The 27,999-nt window shown below is 36.1% G+C and overlaps 1 protein-coding gene across 1 annotated transcript in view; it reads left to right on the forward strand.

Annotated features, from left to right (window-relative positions):
* Nucleotides 1-26,763, forward strand: part of SEC63 (SEC63 homolog, protein translocation regulator) — a 58,125-nt gene extending 31,362 nt beyond the window's left edge. Inside the window, exons 9-21 of the mRNA XM_083856287.1 lie at nt 1,912-2,006; nt 4,579-4,711; nt 5,879-5,971; nt 10,688-10,842; nt 12,672-12,819; nt 14,595-14,677; nt 16,298-16,357; nt 16,583-16,741; nt 17,565-17,723; nt 18,541-18,642; nt 23,534-23,632; nt 24,442-24,546; nt 25,107-26,763. Of these exons, the coding sequence (XP_083712413.1) occupies nt 1,912-2,006; nt 4,579-4,711; nt 5,879-5,971; nt 10,688-10,842; nt 12,672-12,819; nt 14,595-14,677; nt 16,298-16,357; nt 16,583-16,741; nt 17,565-17,723; nt 18,541-18,642; nt 23,534-23,632; nt 24,442-24,546; nt 25,107-25,250 (1,535 nt within the window). The 3' untranslated portion in view covers nt 25,251-26,763. The remainder of the gene's footprint in view (nt 1-1,911; nt 2,007-4,578; nt 4,712-5,878; nt 5,972-10,687; nt 10,843-12,671; nt 12,820-14,594; nt 14,678-16,297; nt 16,358-16,582; nt 16,742-17,564; nt 17,724-18,540; nt 18,643-23,533; nt 23,633-24,441; nt 24,547-25,106) is intronic.
* The last annotated feature ends 1,236 nt before the right edge of the window (nt 26,764-27,999 follow it).

Genomic DNA, 27,999 nt, shown 5'->3' on the forward strand with positions numbered 1-27,999 from the left:
ACCCCCCCATTTTTCTGGAGAAAACTGTAGATATATTTTTTTGGTGAAAAATTGTATCTTTCAGTTTGGGGGCTGGAATGAGACTGAAGAATTGGAACAGTACTACTTAGTTCCAGATTGGATTTAACTAGATTGCATGCTCAGGGCAATTGAAAAGCAGAATAGAAGAATTCCCCAAAACCTTCTAAAAAAGGTTCATAAATATATTTTCTTATTCCTTTGAATTGCACTGTTTTTCAGCTTTAAATTCGCTGGAAGATTGCTGAAATCTGCTTTTGATCCATCCTTTTCCTACAGAGCAGAAATGCTTCACAGATGATCCAAATGGTGTAGGGATTAAGAGAATGGAAAGATGTTACCCATATTTTCACAGGAGACATGGATTTGTGTGTGGGATTAGTTCAGACTGGTTCATACTCTTTTGTCATACTCTTATGCTTCTTCCTATCTTCAGCTAGGTGAGAAAAGAGAGAGTAGGTGAGACTTAAGAAGTCTGGGGAGATAACTTTTTTTCTTCAGACTTAATTCTTAACAGTAGTTTCATATTGAACCTTGCTCAGAACCCAGCTTTGAGGATTGCCTTGTCCCTCCTAAAGGTTGGTTAAAAAGTTAACTGGAGGGTTAGGTGGCCTTGTTTAAGGACTCAACACTTCTAGGTAGTTCCAGGATCAGAGGCAGGTCATTTTTTTCTACTGAGGTCTGTTGTTCAGTCTGAATGAAAACTAAGGTGCAGCTGAGGTGGCTTAGACAAACCACACAGTGATCAGGTAAGGCTTTTGCTTGGTTGTGAATTCCAGTGGTAGTGGTAGTGTGGTATATCAGTGTCAGCAAATGTAATCAAACCAGGCTAGGGAAATGATGAGACAAATCTCCATGACTTTCCTTGTTTTAAGGTATTTTTTCAAGTTTCAGGACAAACAAACTTTCAGAATCTCCTTTCCTGGAGATTTACAGTTGTTGATCTTAAATAATGGGAAGATATTTATAGTCATCTGAAGTCTTCAATATGTTGTGCTGAGAAAGTGAATAGATAATCAAGCATGGAAATGAAAATTGTTGCTCAGGGAACTTGACTCATTGTCAGTAGTTTGAATTCACTGGGCACTGCAGGTAGGCAAAAATAATTTTGACTTGCTCGTAAGAGCATTTGCTCAAAATTTAAGAAGGAAGTTTGAGTAACTACTGCTGAAGTTATTTTAACTGGAGCAAATGATTCTTTGAGCTCTCTCAGATTGTCTGTGGCTGAGGGGTCTGGTATGTTCATGAGCAGGAAGCTCACAATGGGACTAAAATATTCAGTTGTCTAGGGCTTTAATTTTAATTACACTACAAAATGTTTTGTATTAATATGGATTTTCCTAATCACATTAAGAAAAGAGCAGTCCATCATCTTTGTGCAATTTGTTTGTAGGATTAGTTATTGAACTGCTTTTCTAATAATTACAAGATTTTTTTTGGTGAAGTTTCAATGCCAACTGAACGGAAAATGGAGCTGAAATTTTATCCTTCCTGCCTCTCTCTTCCATACACATCATGGTGCTGCTGCAGGCACATGGGTTGCTGAGAGGAATGGTTCTGTGAGCATGCAGAAGTAGTCAAACTGCTGTGCAGTGATGTCTGCTAGTCCTAATGAAGTCTAATTATGTTTTTTTTCAAGACATTAAGTGTCAAATGGTGGACTTGATACCATGCAAAACTGAGCCTTGAATGATCTCTTTTGTCTGATGCCAGACATTGATTCCTGCCTCCTTTGCCCTGTGGCAGTAACTGATCCATTAACTAGAGAACATGGGTATTTGTGGTTGTTGGGGGAGGAATGGGAATAAGTTTTATGGCTGAAGGTTCTGAAGAAATCAGTTGGTGGCTTACGATGTTGACATTTTCTTTGTCTGACTCCAATTATCTTTGCAGGGCTCATCATGGTTTTAGCAGGGGCATCTGAATTTGATCCTCAGTACAATAAAGATGCGACGAGCAGACCAGCAGACAACATCCAGATTCCTCAGGTCAGTTATGTCAAGAGATGGTTTAAGTGACCCCTTTCAGGGAAGAGGGAGGTGATGTTTCTGGGTGACCAGCTGACAGAATTCAAATTCTTCAGGCATTAACTTTGTAGAGAGGCAACTGTATCCCTTCAGAAATAGGAATTAGAAACTAGACTTGATTTAAACTTTTTAAAAAGAAAAGATAGCATTAATGGTGCTAATGCTTATTTGAGATGGAACTGGTTTAGTATATAGACTGCTGCATTGGGCTTTTGAGGAGAGGTGAAGTAAATAGGAAATTAGAGTGTTAATTCTTAAAATTTTTGAGTATTGACATAAGGATGTGATCACCATTGGATGTTCTTTTAAATCATTAGCACAAATCTGGTTGAGTGTGTGAACATGATAAAATAAAATTATTATCTGATGTCTGAATTAGTAATGTCTTTAAATATTGTGAAGATTCCTTCATGAATATCTGTTCCCCTCTGGATGCCATTTATATTCATTTCCATCCAATGTTTCCAATGGCATCAGAGATGCCATAAATGAATACTGTGGCAAATAATTTTTACCAACAGGGTTTTAGAAAATCTTATTTATCAGAGACTAATGCTTTAAGAACTTTAAAGCACAGTGTACAAAATGCTCCAATGAAAATGCTTCTAGTTGGCAAAAAGAGGGGGAAATAGTCTTACAGATTTAACCTTTGCATGCACACAATGGAATTTTCATATTTTAAACATGACCCAAATGTAAGAGGTATATCAGTCTATTTTCTTTTACTTAATTGTCTCTGTCTCTTTTATCCTGTTGTGGACTTTGAGTAGAAGATGGAATTGCAGTAAAGTGGGGGTTTTCAGCAATGGGAGCAAAAGGCTGGAAAAAATCACCTTGATCAGTGCTTCTTCACCCATGCTGTTGCTGGTATTGGCATTCTGCAAGGCCTTTTACATTTATTCAGTTTTTAAAAGGCAATCAAGCCTTCTGTAACCATATCCTGCTGAGAAGCTGTTCTAGTGATTAGGAGTCCTGTTTGTGACCAATTTATATCCTTGGTTCTTATCATCACTATTCTGGAGTCTAAACAATTCTTGCTGTGTGTATCTGTATGCATCTGTAGACAGAAGCAATGGCCCATTAGATATCTTTTTGTCTTTGTTTTGCTAAACTAGAAAAGCTGCTGTCTTTCATTCCTCTCTTTTCCAAAAGGCTCATTTCTCTCCTCCTGCCATGTACTGAACTGTTCCCTGTTGATAGATTTCTAAATGTTACATTTTTTTAATCTGCTTAGAGTTGTCTGCAGTATTCCAGTATGCTAGGTCTTAACAGCGCCTTAGTTGGTGGCACTTCTGTTCCTGTATTTCTGCAGGGAATGATGTTCAACATACTCTTTTCCACAGCTGTTTTATATGGTGGTTTAGTGCAAATAGAGTGGGATTAGTAAGTTTTCAGAATTTCCCCATCTTGGGTATCTCTGTTTTCCAGCTAACAGGTTCCCATCTTTGAGCTGTAGTTCTTGTTATTATGGAAGTGCATGACTTTGCATTTTATAGCAGATTTTGTTTCCTTTCTAAAGGTCCAGTACTCAGTGTCACCTGTGGTTTTTTCTGACTATATGGCAGAACAATTCACTGACACATCAGTACAGAAGGGTATTGCTAATAACTTCTGCTGGTGTATCCTGCTTTTGGGGCCATGTTCCCATTTTTCACAAAATTCTCTTTTCTAAGTTTTACTGCTCTTGATCTGAGGTTACACCAGGATGTGCTTATAAGAAACTTCTTGTCAGAAGGTCTTTTGTTCAAGTGTGGGGAAAGACTGGTCAAAGGTTGGTATAGCTTAGCTGTTGATACCCAAAGTTCTCTTTTTGTCTTGAGATTTTGGAATTTTTCTCTCTCCTCAGGTAACTTTTTGAGCTAAAAAGTGAAGCTTCTGGGCCGTGTACTAATGCTGCTTTATCTGAGCTACTGTTACTCAGACCTGTTTGAACTGTGGGTTTTGGTCCTGTGGGGATTAGGAAAGGTTATCCTTGAGTAAAGAGCACTACACTTTTTTCAAGTTGGTGTGCCTTATAAAGAAGTTAAAATACTTGATCTTCAGCCTACCAGGGATTTCAGGCTTGTAAACCTCCTTCCTGTCTTACCTGAAATTATTCTTAGGGAAGTTTGCTGTGTTTTAGATGGGTGAAAGGTCTCAAGGTGAGGCTGTTGCTTGTGCATATTAAGTTCAATGTAAATGCCTTAGAAATATGGTTGAATCTAGTAAACCTTGGCAATAAAATCAGATAAAAATATTTATCTGTCAATACAAATTTACTTAACACACTGCATAAGACAAGTTTCTTGCATGCAAATCTTTACAACCTCCTCGTCTGGACATTGAAAAAAGGCATATGAAGACACTTTTAAACTTTTTGGAGGTGAGTTTTGAATAAAAATGGCTAATGTTCATCTCTGGAGAAATTTCCAAGGAAAGGTTACTTAAACTCTTGCTTTTGTGAACATGCTTCTTTTTCCTTGTGAACTGCTCTCCTGTATTTGCTTGTCTTTAGCAATAAAATAGCAGTTTGTGTTTAACTGTTTTATTTTAGCTAATCAGAGAAATTGGTGGCATAAATTTAAAGAAGAATGAGCCTCCTCTCACCTACCCTTACAGTCTGAAAGCCAGAGTTCTGCTGTTGACTCATCTTGCCCGGATGCAAGTTCCTGAGGTCCTTGAAGAAGGTAATGGCTTCGCCCCTAACTGGATATTACTGGAAACAGAGCAAGATGCTGCATGCTACAGTACTTTTGATTCTTGTCATATAAAGAGTTGAGTGAATCTCTGCTCAATAGTCTGTATGCAGGCTGCTTAGTTTTTCGACTTCAATGACCCTATAGAGTATTTACTTAGCATTTACTCAGCATTTCTCACTCTCCTGACAGCCCTGCAATACTGGTATTTTACTTTTTAATGCTTTTGGCTGCAAATGTGGCTTCGATCAATAATTCTTGATTTTAGTAATAGAATAAGTTTTTTAACGTGAAGTATATTTGCTTTTCAGAGCAAGGAAATCCAAGATCAGCATAATGCTGCTCGCTTGTAGCATTTCCATGTGTGTTTATTTTTGGAGGTTTTTAGCCCACTATGTGTAGTAAAGATGACAAGATGAGAACTTTAAATATCAGTTACCTTTGGTTTGTGTTTTGGAATTTTTAATACTTGTAAATATTCAAACCAAAATGTTTCTAAATGCATTTCTTAAGTTTCAGCCATGCAAGCGATAGTTTTAGGCTGACCAGAAAAGTTGAGATGTTCTACATTTTAGTAGAAATAAAAGAAAACAAACCCAAACCAACAAACCAGGGAAAGTGCTTTGCTTCAAAATTTTCAGTTCCTTTCAGAAGAAAAATAGTGAGTTTGAAAAAGTAATGAAAAATATCTTTCCTTTACTTAGTTTACCGTTTGTATTTAGAACTTCACAGAACTGCATTCAAAAGAAGTTGATACCTTGCAAATAATGTTTTTTGTAAAACAATGTTTCAGTTAAAATTAAAAATCCTGTTTTTAACTTGGGATTACAGAAAGAATTTATGCAATTTTAATATGACTGGTAAATTGTCTATGCCCTTCTGTTGCCTTTTTTTCAGATGGATCTAATAAGTATTGTTTCATTTGGTGTGGAAGCTGGTATACAATTTTTTTTCCTCTTAGCGCTTGCATTTTCCTGTTTTTTTTTTTTTAAATGAATGTTATAGATGGACATGTCAGTGAGAATAAAGCAGCATTTTTGCCATAATACAAGAATGAATAGAAGTGAAGACCATGCCAATTAAATGGTCCAGTCCATGTGAACTGATTGTTTTTCCTAAAAGTAGTACAGCATAATTGCAGCCAGTTATATCTTGCAGATCAGCAGTTTATCCTTAAGAAGAGTCCTGCACTACTTCAAGAAATGATTAATGTGATCTGCCAACTAATAATAATGGCTCGAAGCAGGGAAGGTAAGATAAGAAATGGTATAATTAAAACCAGTAAATATGTTTCTTCACTGTGATATTTTGTAAAGTCTTTGGTTCTTGTGGGAAATTTAGCCTGTGATATTTAGAAATGCCTAAATAATCTTTTGCTCTTTTTACTGTAATGGGAGTTTTTGAGGATTAAAATGGTGCTGCTGCCGCCAAGCTCTGCTCTGAAATCCTGAGTATGTGTGTCCTGCTTGTAATTTTTGCAATTAAAGTTTCTCCTTGACTGCAATTGAAAACCTTTTCTTGAAGATACGGTTCGTTTTCAGTAGCAAAACATTTAGTATAAAACTTGTGTTCTTTCCATTTGCACTTCTATAGTTTTTTTCTCCTCTTATGAGTGCCTCTTGTTTTTTAGATAATTTCTTTGCCATTATTTCTTTGTATGTTGCTCATATTTCTCCATATCAGAATTTTATGCTCTTTAGCCTGCTATGTAGTTTTATTCTGAGCTTGTAGGGACAGGTGCTTAGCTGTAATTGCCATAGAAGTTACAATTTAATTGAAATATAATATTTAAGCATTTTTCTTTCCACTGTAAAAAAGCAGTTAATCAGAAGATGGTTCCTTGCAGTGTGAGTAAGCAAAGATTTGGATATCATTCCTTTATTGCACCAAACACAGTCAAGGCATTTTTTATGTCAAACTGATGACCATTTTTTTTGCTATTAAACAATAATTACTGGTTGATCTTTACTAGACCAAAACTCCTTTAAATTAGCATTGATAGCCTCCTAGTAAAAATTGTTTTGGGGAAGATATTTTCCAGAACTATTGCAAGTGGTGCTGGAAATTCTGCTCCATAATAAAATGAAGTGTGAGAGAGGATGTGAGCAGATAAGGATGTTGTGTGCTAGCTTAGATTATTTTTTTTTAAATTTGGATAGTGTTTTATAAAAAATACCTGAACTTCTGAGATACTGTAAAATACTTCAAGGCTCTGAAAAATACTGTTGAAATGGCCTAGATGGCCTTTGTATATATTAGTCAATTAGCAAGTAGTCATTTTCTCTTGTGCAAAATGCAACCAAAACAACACAGGCAGAAGCACTTTTTTATGCCACAGAATTGGAAGTCTTTGAAAAATGAGAAACACCTATAGTTCTTCCTGTAAAAGCTGAAACGATACTGAACAGAATGTATTACATACCTTGCAACTTAAATGACCTTCAGGTAGCTTATTCTTTTCCTCTAGTTCTGAATATACAGAGATACTTTCTTAATTTGAAAGAAAATTCAAACTAATTGAATTTATAAATGCATTGCTCTTAATAAGTTGCTTTGAAGTTTCCCGAACTTTAGATTTTAACTTAAATTAAAATAAAAGGAGACAGCATTTTGAAATACAGTGGTGTAAACTAATTTTCTGTTAGCATGTGAAATGGTTATTTATAAACCAAATCTGAACAACTGCTACCACAGATGATTTCCAGAGATTATCATTACCTCTTCCAGCCTCGATCATTTTGTGAAAGCGGAAGAGAATTTATAGCTGTCATTATGTATGGTAGAAATTACTTCCCTAGATTTGGAGAAAAAGTAGGTATGTATCATAGTTATACTTGAGGACTTGTCTGGTATTTCTCTAGCAGCTTTTCTCAAAATTATTTCCAAAGTTTGAAAGTGGCTGTAGCCAGAAATTTGTACCGAACAACCAAAAATTTCCTCTTGTTTCCATGCCAGTGCTCTCAGCACAGGGTGTTAAAAGAGAAGGTGGTACCCAACAGTTGCCATTAACAGCCAATGGTAATGAAATTGGTTTCAGAATTTTAGTCTTTGGTCTAAAGCGAAGTCGCTGCTCTTACTACTTACTATGTATTTGGCAAACGTAAGGCATTGACCCTGTTTTTGATGACTGCGCAGGGGGAGAGAACTGCGTTGCCCTGCGAAACAACTGGAAATTGTAAAGGTGGCATTGTTTGGTTTTGTGTAATTTATGTTTTTTTGAGATGAATAAAATTGAAGTTAGATATTGAAATTTTTAAGAGACTGCTTTGCTTAAGTTTGTATTTGTCACCGTAATTTTAAGTGGCTTAAAACTTAACTGCAAGTTGGTTTTGGGGTTAGTTCTAGTTTTCACTTAAATCAACCTTGACATAGTACATAAAAGGATCACATGCTACAAAGTACAACGGTAATGACATGTCTTAATACTACCTAAAGAAATATTTTGGGGACAAATCATACTTTGCAAAACTGAAATTGATACTGGGAGGAGAAGTCTCATTTTGTGCTGCATTCCTGTCTTTCAAATATTCTGAAGTGTTTTTTTTACTGTTAGAAGCTTAAAAATGTCTGCAGCAATTTATCCTTACCTTGTAATCCGGTCTTTCGAAGAAAGAGTTAATATCAATCTTCTTGATCTTGCCACTTAGCTTTGCTTTGTGGCATCCCTTGCTTGCATCCATTGTTCTATGACAATTTAACTGATACCTAGGAACCAGCAGGTGTAAACTGTTTTCATGGCTTCCTTGAGATCATCCTTAAGTATAAGTAGATAGCTGCCTTGCCAAGTGAGGTGTTTGCTGCCAAAAACATGGGATGTGCTCCAGTGTCTGCAGAAGTTAGGCATCCGTTCAGCTGTCCAAAGCATGTTCCTTAACTCAGGCTGGAAGCTGCAGTGTAATGAAGAGGTTGTGGCTTGACCCAGGTGTATGCCATTCTTTCACAAGCAACTAAAATCTGCATTTAATCTTGGGATTGACTACTTTAATGTCATATGTTGGGTTTAAACTGAAAGATGGCGCTTTTAGATATGAAATTCTTTGCTGCTGAGGGTGGGGAGGCGCTGGCACAGGTTGCCAGAGAAGCTGTGGATGCCCCATCCTTGGAAGTGCTCAAGGCCAGGTTGGATGAGATTTTGAGCAAGTTGGTCCAGTGGAAGGTGTCCCTACCCAAGGCAGGAGGTTGGAACTAGATGATATTTGAGGTCAATGCAAACTATTTTATGATTCTATATTTTCAGTCAATTTAATAACCTTACATTAAAGGTCATCTTTCTTGTATTGTGCAATTTGACAATCAGAAGCTGTCGAAATAAGTACAGCAATGACATTAATTTTATGGTAGGGGCATTTGGGGGATGTTAAAAGCTATGCTGTCCTTGCATTCACTCTCAGGGAATATAAAGACCTGTGTTCTTGTCAGGAAACCAAGGTAATAACTTTCCAACTTTAAAATATTTTTCTACTGTCATACGGATGATGGGTCAATCCTTTAAGAAAGAGAGTATTTTCTACTCTGACTAGTGCTCTGTGGTCTCAAAGCTCTAGGTGAATTTCCTGCAAAAGACAGTTTGTCAGAGATTATTTAGGATTCTTTTATTGACTTGGTTTCCAATGTGTTTTTTTAACTTAAAAGAAAATCCTGTGACTTTCCTTAGCAGCAGCATCCAAAAAAATTACAGGGGTGGTGGAAGCTGGGTAAGATGGAAAGTAAATGTAGTGTTACTTGGTTGGGACATTAATCTTCCCATTGCCACGTCTTTTTTTTAAAAGATCGAGGTTACATCTTTCTTAGTTACCTGTCTGTCTAGCCAGGTAGTTCCATTTGTGTGTTACATTTCTCCTTGCATTGCATATAATTGTCACACGTCCTTCCATGTGATTTGATTTGATAGCTGATGGTATTTATAGCTTGGTGTAATTAGTGAAGAAACAAATTGAAGAGCAGAGGGGCAGCTGAAGTAGAGGGAACGTTGATCTTTCATGTGCAGTTACTATGCCCTCATAGCTGCTTAGAAATTTGCAGCAAGATAATAAATGGTCTGAAATGTTCTTGAAACAGGATTTATGAGAAGTTTTATTTATGAATGAATGGTTGTCAAACAAAGTTATGCTGCAGTTTGTGTCTGCTTTGCTTGTCCATTTCTTTGCAGATGTGCTGAGTATTAATAATTGCTAAGTGTGGGGGGGTGTTTAATTGGTTTTTTGTGTTTTTCTTTTGCTCTGGCTAAGACTTCTTCTCCTTGTCTACTTTATAATAATTTTAATTATGAGTGTAGGCCTTTTGTATATTAAAATATGGAAAGAACTATAGGTAATTTCTAAAAGAAAAGTCCAATAGGTATTTGCTGAGACACCTCTTTTAACCAATAAGTTTATTTCTAAGTCGTACATTTGATATTTTTACAACACTTCTTACTGCCTTCTAACATAATATAATGCTCTGCTTAGCTTCAATTATAAATGTAGTTTTCTTCTTGCATGTGATAGGCTGCTATCTATATGTTCATTCCTCAAGATTAAAATGCTACAAATAATGTATTATATTGTAAAATATTAATGTTTAATGGTAAATTATATTAAATGATACACCAAACACATTATACATACACATACATAAAACATACAAATATAAAATAAGTTTGTTTGATGCTGCTTTTTTTTAACTGAATTGGTGAAATTTTTTGTCTATAGTAATTACTTAGACACATTATGCAGTTAGATTGAAGTCTTTCCCTTTCTTAGAGTTCAGCTGTGACATCCTAAATAGAGGGAAAAAATGTCTGCTGGTCTTTGTGGCTGGAGTGAGAGTAAAAAGGCTGGCTAGTTAATTACACTGAACATTTTAAGATGTCTCTTTCTTTTGCTTGGTGGACTAGAAATAAAGTTTTCTGTAATAGAGGTGTACATTGGAAAGTATAAGAAGAAAAAAAAAATTAAAAATTATGTCATTTGTTTCATTCTCCCCAAGAAAGGGAGTTCCGTGCCCCATCTTTGGGATCTTTGGAAAATTGCATGAAGCTTTCCCAGATGACAGTCCAGGGACTTCAGCAGTTCAAGTCTCCCCTTCTACAGCTGCCTCACATTGAAGAGGACAATCTGAGGAGAGTTTCCAATCATAAAAAGGTATAAAAATACAAATGATACTTGGTAACCCCTTAAAATGCTATCTGCTACTTCTTTTATCTATTTGTGCATAAGGAAGCAAGGTCATGAATGAACTAAGAGAATAAAAATAGATTTATTTTTAAGGAACTCAATACAATACTTCCTAGATGTTCTGTCTGCTTTTGGTTTCTTTAAAGACCATCTCACTAGGAGGTGGGAATTAGGATCAGAGATCTCTTAAGTGTAAATAAGTGTAAAAGATCAATTTGTATTGACCTAACAAACAACAGAAACAGTTTCTTTCTTTTTAAAAGGTCCTATCTCCTATTTAATATTCTTCCAGAATGTGTCAGGAATATCCTACTGGGACGTTTTTTCTGGTGATGGGTGGGGTGGAGGGGTTGTTTGGCTTTACATTGTTCTTAATGTACTTTGATAGAAAATATATTTGGAAGCTTACACAGAGGGGTTCATAAAAGAAAAAAAAATCAGTTACTGTGGGAAACATTTCAGGTTTTGTGATCCTTTGTGTGAAAGAATGTGTCTCACAAAGCTTTTGCTATGTAACTGTAGCTGGGTAAGTGTTGGTATTTGTAGAATGTAAGGATGAAAAGAATAGTCTTGTCTGAATTACCTGCATGTGTTTCTTCACTCTGTTTCACCAACTGCCTCTGCATTTAAACCTGCTTGTGTGAATCTAGTGTATCTTCTGGGAATGCCTGGTTAGAAATAGCCCTTTGCTTCTTCTAGAAGCTGTTGACTTTTCTGATAGTTTTATTAAAGTGGTTAATTTGGATGAATCATGAAAATATTATTTTTACCTGATGGAAATTTTGTTTAGCTTTAACTACAGCCTTAGGGGATGTTTAAATGCTTCTGTGTTAATTAGAAGACTAAGAATTCTTAGGTATTGCATGTTTTTAATCCTCTCTGAAGAAGCTTGTTCATGAAATATTCAAATAGTCATATCCTTTGGATAAAGTAAAAGATTCTCTTACGGGTATCATTAAAGTCTTACTTTTTAAATCCAGTCTTAAACTACAGAGGACATATGAAAAAATAAGCAATTTTAGGTGTATTTTTTGATGTGCATTGTAACTAAGTAAAAAACTAAATAATTTGGCTATTTTGTAATCCTATCTCTTGTTTGCTGTGAAAGAGGGGAAAACCCTCTTTTTTTGGGCTAGTTTGTACAGGATCACATGCATTGAGTTCTTCAAAAATACAGTGCCTTAGATTGGCAGTATGATCAGTCTACCTGGATGCATGAATTTTTTAAATAAAGTACATGCATTTATAATGGTGAGGTAATCAAGTATTCAAATCTGTGTTTGTTTTATCCTTTTAGCTCTGCTCTGCAAATCTTAGAAGGAGTAGATTGAGATTTGCAGTTCAGTACAAAAAAAAAAAAAAAACAAACAAAAAAAACCCCCTAAACTTATATTTTTGGTTGTTTCTGCTAATGTAAATCTGAAAGCACTCAAGTATTCTATCTAGATAAAAGCCCCTTTTGGTAAGATTTCTTGGCTCAACTTTCTGAAAAACCTGTTTGAAATAACAGTTTTATAATGAAACTACAAAGAGCCATTTCTAAGGGGTGACATACTAAGGAACACACCAGTGTTCAAAGCAGTTCTGTTTAGTAGGTTTGAGTGCAGCCTCTTTGTTTATTGTTTCTCAAAACATAGGCCTGCTAGTTTCCTAAAGTGTGGGGTTTTTATAAGAACAGATGTAGTGGGGTGTATGTATTAGTAACGTGGGGACACCACTGATGTTTTATCAAGAGTTTATTTGTAGTCAGTGTTCTGTGCTACCATGGGACTTCCTTTCTTCTTTTTTTATTTCAGTATAAAATCAAAAGTATTCAAGATTTGGTGAGTTTGAAAGGCTCAGATCGTCGCAATTTACTGCACTTCCTAGAAGATAAGAAATATGAAGAAGTTATGGCTGTCCTTGGCAGCTTTCCATATGTCACTATGGATATAAAACCACAGGGTGAGTGGGAGGTCCTTTTGTTCAGTGTATGTCACTCTCCTGACATTTTGATAGTCTGCTGGCAGTAAGCTTTTGGAGGATGCTGAAACAGAATTCACTGCTATTTATGTGACCTGGAAATTACATACTTCTTTGGAGTGGTGGGTTCTTTACAGTCTGAGGAGTAAAGTACATTGAAACATTCCATGTATTCCCAAGCCAGCAGTCATTTCTCATCCAGGAGCTTATCTGAAATTTCATCTTTGATTTTAATATTTCATGAGCAATGTAGAATTCTGGTTGAAATACCACTTTTATTAGCTATCTTAAACAGTTACTCTTATTCCAGAATTTATGCTCAGTTTTCTTCAGTGTGCAGAGTCATTTGTGAGGTTTTTGAGTTGGAGACACTGATGACTAAATATTCATGGGTTTCTTTGTGATAATCCTGGTATAGTTTTTATATCTGGAAGAATTTGTCCAAGCTGTGCTTAGCTGCATTTTGTGTGCACTGTTTTAGTGAATGTATAATGCTCTCCCTCTCTGAAGATTAGGTATATTGTAAGCAGTTCCTCTTAGACATCTTTGCAGTGAAAAATGAATTGGTTCTGTGGTCTCCTTTTCTTTGTAGAAGGTCAGTGCTAGTAAATGTGTGGTATTTGAAAGGTTGTTCTAATTCTTACTTCTAGTTTATATTTTCATTGTGATAGCAATGATCACATTCAAAATGTGATATGCTTTGTTTGGGGAGCGTGACTGTAATTTGGCTTATGTGTAGTCCCCCTGTGAAAAGCAAACATTAGAAGAAATACCTGTTAAGGAAGCAAATGTCTGCTGATTTTGGTGTTTGTGAATGTTATTTGTGTTGTTTTGTTGGTTTTTTTTTAAACAAACAGAAAACTCTGTTGTTGTAGCATAGAATTGCATGTGGTTTTGTAAATCTGCTTAAAATTCAATCTTGAAGTACCTCCCCATATTTTGACAAACAACATTTTCCTGCCTGTAGTCTTCATTTGTCACACAGCTGCACTCAAGTGTGGTGTAGAGGATTAAACCATGCAGATACTTTTCTGTTTAGCTCAGTATTGTCATTATAGAAAATATATATGTAAGACTAGTGAATAGTAAAACTGCTTTCTCAGGGAGGGACTGGAGGGGAATTAATAAAATGTCTACACTGGGATATAACACTGGGATATTCCTCTCCTACCTGAGACATTCTCCAGTTTATAGGTTGGAGGTATAAATTCCTCAGTGACTCCCCTGTGGGGTTTGTTTGATGTTTTAGTTAAACTAATCATTGCTGTTCTTCTATTTTCCTTTGTCTTCTCCTTAAAAATAATTAAATGCATGATTGTTAATGTGGCATTGAAATTGAGTTGTTAATCATATGAAAGTCAGGAAAATGAAAATTATGATTCCCAGAACAAATATAACAGGGTCCCTCTGGTCGTGTGTGGTATTTCATATTTCTGAAGTTTTATGCTTTAATATATAATGCCCAGTATTACAGGGTTATGGTTCCCACAGCAGCTATATCTTTGAATTTTCTAACTTTCATGCAATTAAAATTTCAAACTCATTGTTGTGGTTTTATAGGTTGCTGAATTACCAGTTCTCATTCTGATAGTATATTTGAAGTTGTAAGAGACTTACTAAATAATACTTTGAAATTATTTTTTGTTAAAAATTGTGGAATTGGAATGCTTACATTTAGAAGTAGCAGAAACAATGTTTAATGGAGAAAAAGGCTCTAAAGAAGTCTAATAGATGTATTGCTTTTCTTTTTGCACTAGTTTTGGATGATGAAGACAGTAACAACATCACAGTAGGTTCTCTTGTCACTGTTCTGGTCACACTAACAAGACAGACTATGGCAGTAAGTATTAAGAATACTTGTTCTTTCATGGTAACTGTTGGGTGTACACTAGTAAAAAGGCATGGTTATTTTGTAAACACAACTGTGAGGTTAAGATTTGAAATTGGAAACTTGTGCTCTTAATCTGTCCTTATGGTTTTGTTTCTGAATGAGAAAGTTTTCCTGGAATAAAATCAAAGTTCAGCCTGAACCACTGCAGTTGTCTAGGGAACGGTAAAAGAATATGGCAAATGATACTGCTCTGAGGTTTGTAAACAGGAAAAGAGACATTCAGAAACTTGGTTCTTTAACTAAAATGAAATACTCAAGTCCTCAGGACAGTGTTTGATTTTGCTTTATGTGGGCTCATAATGTTACAAATCTCTTGGGGGTTTTAGACACTTCTATGAAAGAAACACAGTCCAGCAGAATGCTGAATATGCATAACTTAATATAAAGGAGGTAACCAGTGTCACATAAAGTGGACTGTTGTGTAGGAAACAGTGTGGCATAACCAAAACAATATTATACCCTCACAGTTAAACTTGTGACTTGTGCCTGTTTTCTAGCTTAAAATGCAGTAATGGCCTTCTTTGAACAAAAAACTTTAATACACAGAACCTAAACAAACTTTGATGTGTCAAAGACTACAATGTCAATTTTTGCATCTGTACTAATGACATTGTCTAAGTAAACAAAAGGCCTGAGTTACACCTCTAAGGTAAGGCACACAAGCCTGAGTATTACAGGGGAGATCAGTTGAAGGCAGTTCAGCAGAAAGTCTGTATATATAAGCTCCATGTGCTCATACTTCGGTAGCTGAGGGTGCAGTAGGTAGAAAGTAAAAGCACTGTATCACTATACTGGAATTGCAAAATGAAGGAAACTGAAGATTATTAGGATATTGAACTGTACTTAGAAACTAAAATGTCTAACAGTGTATAGAAAATTCATTTAAGATGTTTCCTGTGTGATCTCCACTAGGCAGTGCTCTCATAGAAACACATGACTGTAAGATGAGAGCTAGCCTTTTGTATGATGCATGTTTTCTGTGGTGCTATTTCTTATTTGCCATCTTTATATATGACAGCTCCTTGTGACTATTTTGTTTGGGTTGTTTTTTCTTTTAATGGCATATAGTATATTTAGAAGAAAGAAATGCATTAAAAAATCCATTTACATAGAGGTGTCCCAGTCTACAGAATACTAAAATTGTGTTGTGTCTTAATGTTTCACATTTCTGGTTTGATTTGTTGTTCTTTGTCCCTGAGTAGCAGAGCAGCTGTTGAAGTTTTTAATGCTCTGACAACTGGAGCAGAATTAGCATTTTACTACTGCTTGCTTTTGTGATATAGGATTTTTGTGCTTTATAAAACAAGTAGATTCTTTAGAACAAGATGACATGTTGCTACTAAATTTCTTTATAATACTAGTGATGGAAAAATCTGAGACCAAATGTTTGAAATAGTGTTTAATTTTGATCTGTTAATCCCCTGTTGTGTCTGTCACTGATAAAAAAATTTGCCATGAGTAAAATATTCAGACCTGATTAAGGTGATTTAGTTTAAGTTCAAATATGAAATAATAATTTGCTCTTGGTACAGAGAGGCCTTAGTTGTTTTCACATCTTTCTCTAACCAGGAAGTGTTTGAAAAGGAACAATCTATATGTGCAGCAGAAGAGCAGCCAGCAGAAGATGGGGTAAGTGAACAGTGAATGTTCCTCTGGCTAATTAAAGAGAACTTTCTTTCAGGTCTTAAATTGCTAATTGTGTGCTTCTCAAGCACTTTTTTTCAGAAATGCCTACTGAAGTGTCCTTTGAGCTGTGCTTTCTAATTTTGGTTCTCAGCTTAAAACACTTAAATTATAGTTGAATGACTGAAATTTTATGAACTGAATAAATATTTTAATACTGATTTCCTGCAGCAAGGAGATGCCAGCAAAGTTAAGAGCAAAGGATGGCAACAAAAGAATAAAGGAACCAAGAAAGCTTCAAAATCGAAGAAAAAGAAGCCAGTGAAAAAGAAGCCTGTGCCACCTTCATTGCAACCACAGAAGCAGCAGAAGCAAAAACAAGCTAATGGGGTAGCTCACAGATTCAATGATATTTATAATTTTATTCAGTTTATCACTTGTAATCTGATGGGGGCTTTTGTATCTGTGTCTTACATTTCAGTTTATGCTTTCGTGAAGTGTGTCTTCTAAAACAGCATTTGTTTTCTCTACATTTAACAATTACTAGTGAAGTAATCAGGGAACCACCATGGTAATGTTTGCAGTGGCCTGCTGAAATTTCTGCTCAACTATTTAAAAAAATTTGCTTTGTAGTCCCTTCTACTGTTAGCTCTTGTTATGCTGCCTTCTTGGAGGTGAATTGTTCTGGAGCTTCTACTTTTTCTTTAAAGATAAAAACTGAAATGAGACTTTCTTCTGATAAATTAAGTAGCTTGTACTTTCTTAAGTTCTCTGTATTTTTCTTAAGACACTATGAAATGCAGTCCCAGAGTCATAGAATGGTTTGGATTGAAAGATCATCTGGCTTAAAGAGCATTTAGTTCCAACCCCTCTGCCATGGACAGGGGTGTCCCTCACTAGATGAGTTTGCCCAGGGCCCCATCCAGTCTGGCCTTGAACATTTGCAGGGATGGGACATCCAATCTGGGAATCAAATACTGTTTTTTCCTATTCCTGTTGCAAGTGCCATATGGAGAAGTAAAATGGCTTCCATGCTCTTCTTAGCAAATGAGATGAAAAGGATTAATCTTCACTGTAGACATAACTCTGTGACACAAGAACAGTGTAAAATGTGTGACCCAACCTTAAGGCAGGTGCTGTGAATTCTGTGTACTACAGTAATGGGGACAAACTAAGTTAGAGGTGTTGGGTTTTTGTTTTTCTTTCCCATTAGGAAGTCGTTGTGAAGGAAGAGGAGGAGGAGGTCTCTGATAAAGGAAGTGAATCTGAAGAAGAAGAAACAAACAGGGACTCACAAAGTGAAAAAGAGGATGGAAGTGACAGAGACTCTGACAGAGAACAAGATGAGAAGCAAAACAAAGACGATGAAGCTGTAAGCCTTACTTTCTCTTGAAGGGTAATGTTGCCTATGGGATTGAGAGAAAATGCATTTTAATCCTCCAGCATCCCCTCAGGCTAGGCAACACTAGGATGAAGGAGTAATACCTGTTCTCCAGAGGTTTTCAGACCTCATTCTGGTATAAGAGCTTTGTCATTGCAAGTTTGTTTCAGAGTGAGTAGTGAAGAGTCTTTTCAGCATGCTCAAAAAACTTAGAAATTACATGAGAAAAAATTGCTAAACTTCAGGAGAAAAAAAATATTTCTTTCAGCTGAATTTGATTACTATCTCCTACAGATTTGTGACTTAAAGTCTCTCCTTTGAAGTGTGTTCTTTACAGGCAGTGGCTGTTGTGTGCTGCAAAGTACATACTAAACATGCCATAGTTGAACAAACTTGTACAGGTGCTTACTGAACTCCAGTAACTGTCAGGGTATTTGTTTGAAACTAATAGTGTGATAGAGAGTGAAACATTGTGGTGGTAGATGACTTCTGCACCACAGGTCTTACACTAAAAGACTTGAGTGACAGCTGAATGGCTCATATAGGGTGAGATTAAGCTTCTGATGGGAAAGGAATCATCAAACTTGTAATCAGAACTCTTATGGCTGAGGTACAGAGTGTTTATATAGGTAGTGTTGTAAAATCAAGTTTTGAAGAATGTGTGCAAACTCCACAGATCTTCTTTTTCCTTTTATGTTTAGTATTGCACAAGAACTAGTCACATCTACCATTTTCATGGATAATTTTTTGTATTTTTAATGTGAAAGATGGTTTGTGCACAGTAATTCTTTAATCTTATCTTTGACAGGAGTGGCAAGAATTACAGCAAAGTATACAGAGAAAGGAGCGAGCCCTTCTTGAAACGAAGTCAAAGATAACACATCCTGTTTACAGTCTTTTTTTTCCTGAGGTCAGTAATAAAAAAACGTTACAGTTGTAAAGCATGAAATTTAATATTAATTGATCCTTTTATATTTTTACTGTAAGTATTGTGCCTTTTAGAAAGCTTAGTGCCTGGGAAAAAAATCTAATATTAATTTTATAAAGTCTTAACTTCTAAAATTAAACACTTTCAGATACTTTTCTAAAACCTTTTTCTTCATTATTCTTTCTACCCAGTTCCCAGAGACTTGCAAACCTGTATAAAACTTAAGGTGAAATATTGAGGTATTTTTAACTCTAACATCTAACTGCAAGTGCCTGGTGAGGTCCTGACCCCTCCTATGTAATCACAGTAATCACAGGAGAGTTTGGGAGTCATTTAGATCAGCAGATAGTTTTGGCTTACTGGTTGACTTCAAGTCTCAATGCAGCAATGTGGTGGCAGCACAGTTTGCAGCTATGGGAGATGGGATTGGTTGGCAAAGTTGTCTCTTGCCACCACAGCATAGTCTGGATGTGTCGGAAGGCAACTGTGGAACTGTCTTTTTTATAGAGCTCAAAAATGCAAGTTCCAATTGTGGATAGTGTCAGAGGAAATGATGTCTTTGAGAGTGGTGACTCAGTATAGGCTGAGGTGTGTTTACAAAGCCTTTGGTATTGAAAGCATTATCTGGTATATCAGTTGTTACTTGCACTAACAGCTAGTCACTCAGTAGTTGTCTGAGAAATATTTAACAGCAGTGGAAGCTTGAAAAAGAGGGGATTTTTCCAAGTGGAGGTTTGTGTTCTAAGCAGATAAGTCAGGTCCTTGGGCTGACCTGACTGGAACCAGGAGAAAGGAGTATTTGGCCACATATTCTTTCCTGGCCAGTGGTCAGAGGTTTCTTTTGCGTCCTTGCAGTCTGACTAAGGGACTAATCTGGGATCTCTTCTCTATTGTTGTGCAATCTCCAGTAACGGGGATGGGATGCAAGGCTTATGCTTCCTCTTGTGGTTTAAAGAAGACAACTAAGGTGGAAAAGAAGAGTAAAATATGAATTGAAAAGGAAGACACAGTGTATATTGGCTCCCTCTCCTCAGTGCCCAGGGCACTTTATACCCATACCCTGTACAGCTTGTTGCATGTGCAAACATATGCCATTGTCCACATGCTGGTGATCACATTGTTCCTGCTGGTTTTACCTGCTAGCAGCATTAAAAAGTAAATTGTGGGAAGCAAGACTTTTTCCTGAGGACGTAAGGCGAATAAATTGTCTTCCTGAAGGCCTTAGCTGACAGCTAGTTTTGTAATGGCTGAACTTGAAGCTGTATTTTCCTGACACTTGGATGCACTCCCATCTCTCAGTACAGCTCCCAGCACTACACCAGCATAATGTTAAAAGTTGTGCTGGCATTCTGCTCTTCTGGCTGCCTTAGATCATGTGAAATGTGCTGCAGAGTCTTAATACCTCCTTGCTGTGAAGGCAGCTGGCTTTGGTCATCAGTTGAAGCTCACAGGCAGTAAGTGCCATGCCCAGTGCCTTAGGGGTGCTGAATATTTGTATTTCTCTTTTATTGAAGTAAGGGTCCTTTCAGAGACTTTGATTGTACTTACTCTGTATAAAGCTGCATAAGCTTCAGCTGTGTGTAACCAAGTTACATATGGGTTTTGTGATAAAAGACCTAAATACAGCTTGCTGCTAAAAAGAAATCTAGGGCTGATCTGAATGCTTGAACTTGAAAGATACACACATATCCTCTCATGGTACTGCAGTTGTAAATTTTCCAACTTCTCTTCATTGATTTCATGGAAGTTGAATGCAACTGTACTTTGTGCCGTAGCTGCAGTGGGAGCATGTTCAGATAGAGTTGATCTGCAACATCTGAGGAACAAAAACCATCATACTCTGTTTTGGGATTTTTTTTCATCTGTTTAGAGTATTATTTGTACTATGGTCATGGCAGTTCAGAGATAAAAAGTTAGAGATAAAATGCTGTGTTCCAGAATTTAAAAATGTTTGAGTAGTAGCAGAGCATAATAATACTTGTTCTCAGGAGGCAGCCTTAATGCTGTTTCATCCAAGTTTTGGGACAGTTGATTACTCTGCCAGAGATCTCTTTAATCTATGCAGGTTCCTAGATTATTATCTTCTGCTCCTGCATCCATGGGTCCAGAAACTGCACAGATTGTAGCTTTGACATTTTTTAGGTAGAAACTGGCCTTGGTGTTCCAATTTCATGAACATACTGGTTCCCTGGCATGCCAAACCTTGCACCCATCTGTTAAAGGGATTTTTGCCCGCTTGCCTGTTAGTTTGCCAGATTCTCACAGGCATAAACTTCAAATTCCACCCAATAAGCAAGAGGAAAATCAGAATCCTGCACAGTTGTTCTTTCTGTAAAAAAGTGATGGCACTTTGAGGTCAGGAGTTTTACTTCAAAAAATCTTATTCTGTAGAATCCTTTGAACTTTAGATCAATGATTGTTGTTTGCACTGGCATTTTTTTCTCACTTGGCTCTTATTTTTACTAGTTTTTGTGAAAAGCCATTTGATTATTTTGATCTTTGTCTGTTTCCATCACTCTCAACAGCAAGGAATTTTTTGTTGTTGTTGTGGTGGTGTTTTTTTTTTTTTTTTTTTTTTTTTTTTTTTTTTTTTTTTGTTGTTGTTGTTGTTGTTGTTGTTGTTGTTGTTGTTGAAGAACAATGTATAGTAAGTCAGCACAATTTTTGGTAAAATCAAAAATAACATATTGATACAACTGCAGGTCCTATTTATTATAGTCACAGTCCTCATAGGCCCAAAATGGTGATTAGCCATTTCTGTAATGAATCTTGCTTCTGTAGCTCTTGTTCATCTGTACTATTTATACTGTTCATCTTTCTATTCCTAGAGGCCTCTTGGCTAAGAAATAAACACTTCGACTGCCTAAGAGTCTTCTTTGCTACAGCTGTCAAGAAGATTGACAATATATTTACTGTTGAAACTTAACAGATAAAATAACTTATGTCTTGTAATCATATGGGATGGTTTTTCCTAAAGAAAATCACTTGGAATAGTTGTAAGAAGGATTTATAATTCTGCACATTCTGGTCTTAAATAGTATATGGATAGGTTTTTGTCCTGTTCTCTGTGCCCGTTCCAAAAACACGAGGGAATGTGATACTTTTACTTTTATGTGCTTCAAAATAGGAAATTCAACGTGTTGAGTTAATTTTACATTTCTCAGTTCTAGAACTCAGGAGTGCTAATCAGTCTTTTTAGTTGTTGGTGTGAGTGTCTCGTTTGTTGTAAATAGTTGAATATTTCAGTGAGATTGTTATAGTATAACAATTAGTCACTTCAGAAGAAAAAAGGGGTTAATTGTAATTTTTCAACATGCATGCTTTAAATCTCAGATCACCAAACACTGGCTTCCAAGGTGTTAAAAAAATCTAAAACTACTGAACTTGTAACTCTTCCATTAGAGAAAAAAATTGTTCAAAATCTAGGTATTAACAGCATTTGCTTCCCAAGTGTGAAGTTTTGAAGTAGCTCACAGATGGTGTTGAAAGTTCACTTAATCTTTTCATTCAGTCCTTCTAGTGCTATTAGATTAAAAATTAAACAAAACAACCACTTTTTATGGGACACTGAGGCAACTGCCTGATTGTTTTTGGTGTAAATGTATAAAACTTTGCTCCCTGGTTTGGAGCTTCGACGTGTAACTCCGATAAGATGCACTTTTTAGGGCTCTAGACTGTTACAAACATGGTAAGTTACCAAACCATCAGGGGTGGATAAAAGTTGGTTTGGAAACACAGTTCAGCATTTGGGTTGTCTAAAAAGAATGTGTGCTCACTTTTTTCCCCTAAGGGTAAGATAATGCTGTTGTGATTATTAACTATCTACTAAAATACTTCTTCACAACCATATAGAAGTATTCCCCCTTGTTCCTCACTATTCTCACTTATTTAAAAAAAAAAGGCTTTAGGAGGTGTAGAAACAGGAAGTAACTTTGCAGTACTAAATTTTTTTTTAAACAATAAAAAGGTTACAGCTTCTATTAAAACAAAGTGGATTTTGCCTAAAACGAGTGTCAGAGGGTTAACCAATAAGGTGTAGTGTGTAAATGAAGAAGTTGATGTTAAAGAACTGTCTTTACCATTTGAGAATGGTTATCTGTGCTGCTGAACTGCACCACAGACCTAAAATTCAGACTCCAGCTGAAGGAAAAAACCACTATTTTTGTACAGTGTTGCTGTCTTATATGGAGGACCACACTAATTTAATTAATTTAGGAACTCTGCTTTAGCATCTGCAATGGCAAAACCTTGAGACATGCAGTTACTTGGAAACTTGTGTGTGATAGGGAGCAGTTATTGGGAATCCTTTAAAAATATTGACTGATACTGAGTCTATTCCTTGAAGTGAAATCTCAGTGTGTTCAAATGTTGTTTCACTTTTCGGAGGGGGAAGCAGTGGGGCAGAGCATACTTGCCTGAAAAAGACTTTTCTGCCAAGAGCTCTTTATCTGTCTTTACATTTTCCTTTCTTTATATGCTCAGCTTTTTATCCAGTTTGGATTCGTATTGAAGGACCTAACATTGTTTTATATTGCATGAAGTTGCTTGTTAATCTTTAGTGGACACAATTATTCAGGGTGGTTCCATGTCCTACATAGTAGCCAAAGTTGAATAGATGGAATGAAGCCTTTGGAGACACGCAGTTACTTGTGATAACCTGTTTGCTTTCAGTGTGCAGTGTACACCATGTATTTTATTCATGCACATCCAAGAGTTTAAAAAAGCCACCAGACACAAACCTTTCCTTTCCATCTGTATTACAAAGACCAGTGAATCCTAATTGCCTGTCAAAAAGTGTAAGGGGCATCTTTTTCTATGACTGCAATAATCCTGGTGGTTTTTTACTTTTGTTTTTTTTTCCTCTTTCTAAAAGGAAAAACAAGAATGGTGGTGGCTGTATATTGCAGATCGGAAGGAGCAGATGTTAATATGTATGCCATATCATGTTTGTACACTAAAAGATAAAGAAGAGGTAAAGTACTTGGAGAGTTTTCTTTCTGGGGTATTACAAAACTGTTGAAGTGTCTCTGGTATGCAAATACATGTAGATTTTAATTTTTTTCATACTTACCTCTTACGATGAAAAACAAATTTTACTCTCCTGATAGAAAGAGAGAAAGATAGCGGAGAAAGAAAAAGTAATTTAAGATGACTTTGAAGTTTCTTTGTGGAATATGCGTGTTTTTCCCCAATATCAAAAGATGATGAAAAGCAGTATTCATACACAGTGAAATTCCTACATTTGTTAAAATTGTTAGAAATATTAAGTATTCTTTTTCTGTACACCAGAGACTGTAACAAATTAATTAGCTTTGGCTCATGTGAACTTTACTGAACCTGTAACCTTCAGCGGTGTTCTTGCCACTTTTCTGAAAAATGAAGACCTAATGTGTTTGTTCTTCCAAATTAGATGTTACATTCAATTTCAAATAACAGCGGAATCAGACAAAACTTTCAGCAGACTAAATACTTTAACTTGTTTGAGTTTCCGAGCTTTAGCGTATACAGCAGGGTTAAACTGTAGTTACTTAGCCTAATTCAGAAAAAAAAAAAAAGATTGAATAACTCGATTATTCAGCTTTCATGACAGTTACTGTGTGTGAGTATTGTGACTCTTTTCTGCAGGTATTTTATTACATAGAGATATTCAAAGAAGTGTCCCTAGTAAGAAACGAAAACTTTCTATTTTTCTGTAGTAGTGTTCAGTGGAGACTCAGGTATTTGTTTCAATGTGTCATTTGAAAGCACTAAGAACTTTATGGTATGAAATCTCTTTTGTAGGTAGAGCTGAAGTTCCCAGCACCAGGCAAGCCTGGAAACTATCAGTATACAGTTTATTTAAGATCGGACTCATATATGGGACTGGACCAGATTAAACCATTGAAGGTGATGTTTGACTGTGTTATATACTTGTATTACATCAAAAGCTACTTCATATGGTCATTAAAATACCAGAACGTGTTTATAAGAATTCAACCTGTCCTGATTTTAAAACAAGTGGGAAGGCTGGACTTAGAAATGTTTCCTGCCTAATGTACAGTGGTAGTTTTATGATGGATTAAATGGGACCAAAATTCGAGGTGCTTTCCCATGCATGTGTATTTTAATTCATGTTTTTTCTAATGTTCATTCAGTTTCTGCAGTATGGTTGGCTGTGTCTTTTTATACTTTGATGTTTGCCGTGCCATTTCCCTGCCCTTCCTTAGTCCTAGATTCATCCAGTTAATGGGAATAATCTGGCATGCCTTATTTCTGGAAGCAGTTCTTGGTTTTGGTTTGGAGAGTGAGATGGGATTTGTTTTGTTATTTAGTGAGTTTTTTTAACTGTTTTTTTTTTTTGTGGGTTGTGTGTTTTGTGTGTGTGGATTTGTTTGTTTTCCCAATTTGCTGTTTATTGTCTGTAACTCTTTTTTTCCCCTCGTTTCTCTTTCCTTATCCAATTACAGCTGGAAGTTCATGAAGCAAAACCAGTGCCAGAAAATCACCCACAATGGGATACAGCAATAGAAGGTGATGAGGACCAGGAAGACAGTGAGGGCTTTGAAGACAGTTTTGAGGAGGAAGAGGAAGAGGAGGAAGATGACGATTAAACATACTATTGAATGACTACAGTATCTGCACACAGTGCGAGCTCTTGGTCTGACTGTGGAACTTGTACAATTAACCAAGAAACACAGTACAGAAGCTTTGAGAAGGCTGAGTTTAAATTTTCTTTACCAATTAAGAGTGCATTATGTAACTTCTCAGTGGAGGTGAAACAAATCTGTTGCCATTGATACACCTTGGAATATGTTTATGGCTCATTATAGCCTTCAAAGTGCAGGATGGTGCATTTGTTTCAATTGAAAATAAAAGCTTTTTTATTATAAATGTCCAAAAGTGTGGGCTATGTATTGTCTGATGAGTTTAGGGTCCAATTTAAATAAAAGGTACTATTAGCTAGGAGCAAACTTTCAATCAATTTTTCTGCATTAGGAATTTATTTTAGAAAATGTTTTTGTATATTTGACATTACAAATCTCTGTTGATTGAAACAACATTTGCTCAACTTTCAAACTTGATTGGTTCTGTGGTATTCATTAACTATTTTGCTGTGATACTGCTCACATCATTCATAGCTTTAATAATCTGTTTTACTTAACTTGATCATTACAAATTGGCATCATATCCGTTGCCACATTCCATATATTCCGGAGGGCTGCTTTTTTTAGGACTGTTGCCTTTTTATGCCCAAGATTATAATGGAAATCATAAACTTTCTTGACTCTGCCATAGGATACTTAATGGCTTAAAACATTTTTAAGCCTTTATTTCATCAGATCAGCAGAAGATCTGAGTCTTTTGATAAACAGAATGTCTGTAAGTAATTTTGGGACCACATGTTATGTAAGTTAGTGGCTTTTGTGTAATACCTTTATAAAAGGTACATGCTGAAAGCCGAAGTATATTCTTAATTCTGAATCTACCTGACACCGTCAGAAACATTTTAAGGGTAAAATACAACATGCAGAGAGGGCATGTTTTGTATCAGTTTTGAATTCCCATCAATAAACTGGATAATTTGATGGCTGTTTGCATTTGTAATAGTGTGCATCTTTGTCTGAGGTTGTTGTTTTGTTTTTTTCCCTACCCATGTCTTCTGCAAGGTTGTAAACAAGACAGTGATTCTATTCCTAGCCCTTTTAAAGAAAAAAAAAATGAAGTCTAATTAGAGAGTAAATTCAGGGAGGAGAGCATCAGGACTATTAGTGTATTCTATGAGGCTTGACAAAGGCCGTGGATGGATTCTTCCTTTTCTTCCTCTCAGTAAAACAAATGAAATTGTGTATTTCTATACTTCAGAAATACTTAGGAGTGTTCTGCAAGGAGGAATGGATGTATTTCTGTTCCTGTGTATTGAACTGTGAAAATACTATGCTGTAAAATGTCACAAATTCTCATGCAGGAAAATTTCCATCCTATAAAATTTGCCCAAAGCCAGAATAGGTGCACACTAATTTGTGACCTTGTTTGTTAGAAAGGGTTGTCACTTTAAAATAAAATTTATATTGTTATATTCTTTGTAATTACAATAGATGCAAATAAATTTTGAAGGTGTTCTAATGAGATTATGGTATTTTTCAAAGTACTTCTGAAGTGCACATTGTGCAGAAAAAACTTGTAAACCATAAGCAATGTCAGATGTTCAAACTAAAGAATGAAGGCTAGGTTGAAATTAAATGGCTTGCACACTTGATGCCTTTTAACTCCAGTTCTAACTTGCAAAATACAGCAGAGAAATAGTAACACAAAAATCTCTAGTTGTATTCCATAGGCTTTTGAGTCAAATACTGAGCTGGTGAGAGAAATGATAAGGAAGAGTCTGATGACTCTTCCTCAAGCAAGTAGGCAAGGTGAATGCTAAGATGACTGAACAACTCATAGTGAAAGTCTGCAGTTGTTAAAAGTAGAAGAGTGGTGAGTCAAGATGTAGAGTTGATAATAAGAGCATTCTGGATGGGTTAGGCTGCACTCTGACCACTGATTCCTAAATTTTGCTGTTAACAGCCAAGATATGTACTGGCAAGATGTGAAAGCATTGAAATTATTTTAAAAAGAAGAAAAAAATAATCATGTCCCTAATCTGAATACTGAAGTGGTTTCTTCTTGAAGAATGAAAATGACAACTGGGATAACATTAAAGTCTGCAAACTGGGGGTAATTCTGTTGAGCCAACAAAGGCTAAATCTAATACTTCAAAGGTGTGTCTCTTGTATAGTCAAGGTAACTTAGTAAAAAATGCAAGGAGAAAATTGGTGGTGGTATTGGAAATGTTGATAATGTGAGAAAGGCATGCTGATACTTTTTCTCATGGAAATATCAGCTATGTAGTTGTGCATGGTTTTACACCACCTCTCAAGAGATGCAGAAGGAGGCCAAGGAAGTATTGAAGAGCTTCACACAGTTAAAACCACTCAACTGCACTTGCCCAACATTATTGACTTGTTGCACGGTGCGTCCATTAATAACTATTTTTTATTAACAAGATGCATTGTCATTCAAACATTGATCAACTCCCTCCTGAATAACAGTTACCAGGATGGGTAAAACTTTACAAGGAGAAGCTGCTTTTTGCATCCAGTGTTGTTTAAGTCTCACTTCTTGATAGGGTTTAGGAATCAGTCTAGCCAATTTTCTACTTAAGTGTTCTGAAACTTTGGGCTAGTAACTGAAGAACAACAACACCAAAAAATGTTCTGGAAATAAAATTTGCTTTCCTGCTGTGCTCCCTGGGCAATAATGACTCAGGCATAACTGGGAAGTAGCTACTGTTCTTTCAGCCTGAACAGGTTTGCTTCT

The sequence above is a fragment of the Zosterops lateralis genome, assembly GCF_965231275.1.
Source record: "Zosterops lateralis genome assembly, chromosome: 3".
NCBI lineage: Eukaryota > Metazoa > Chordata > Aves > Passeriformes > Zosteropidae > Zosterops > Zosterops lateralis.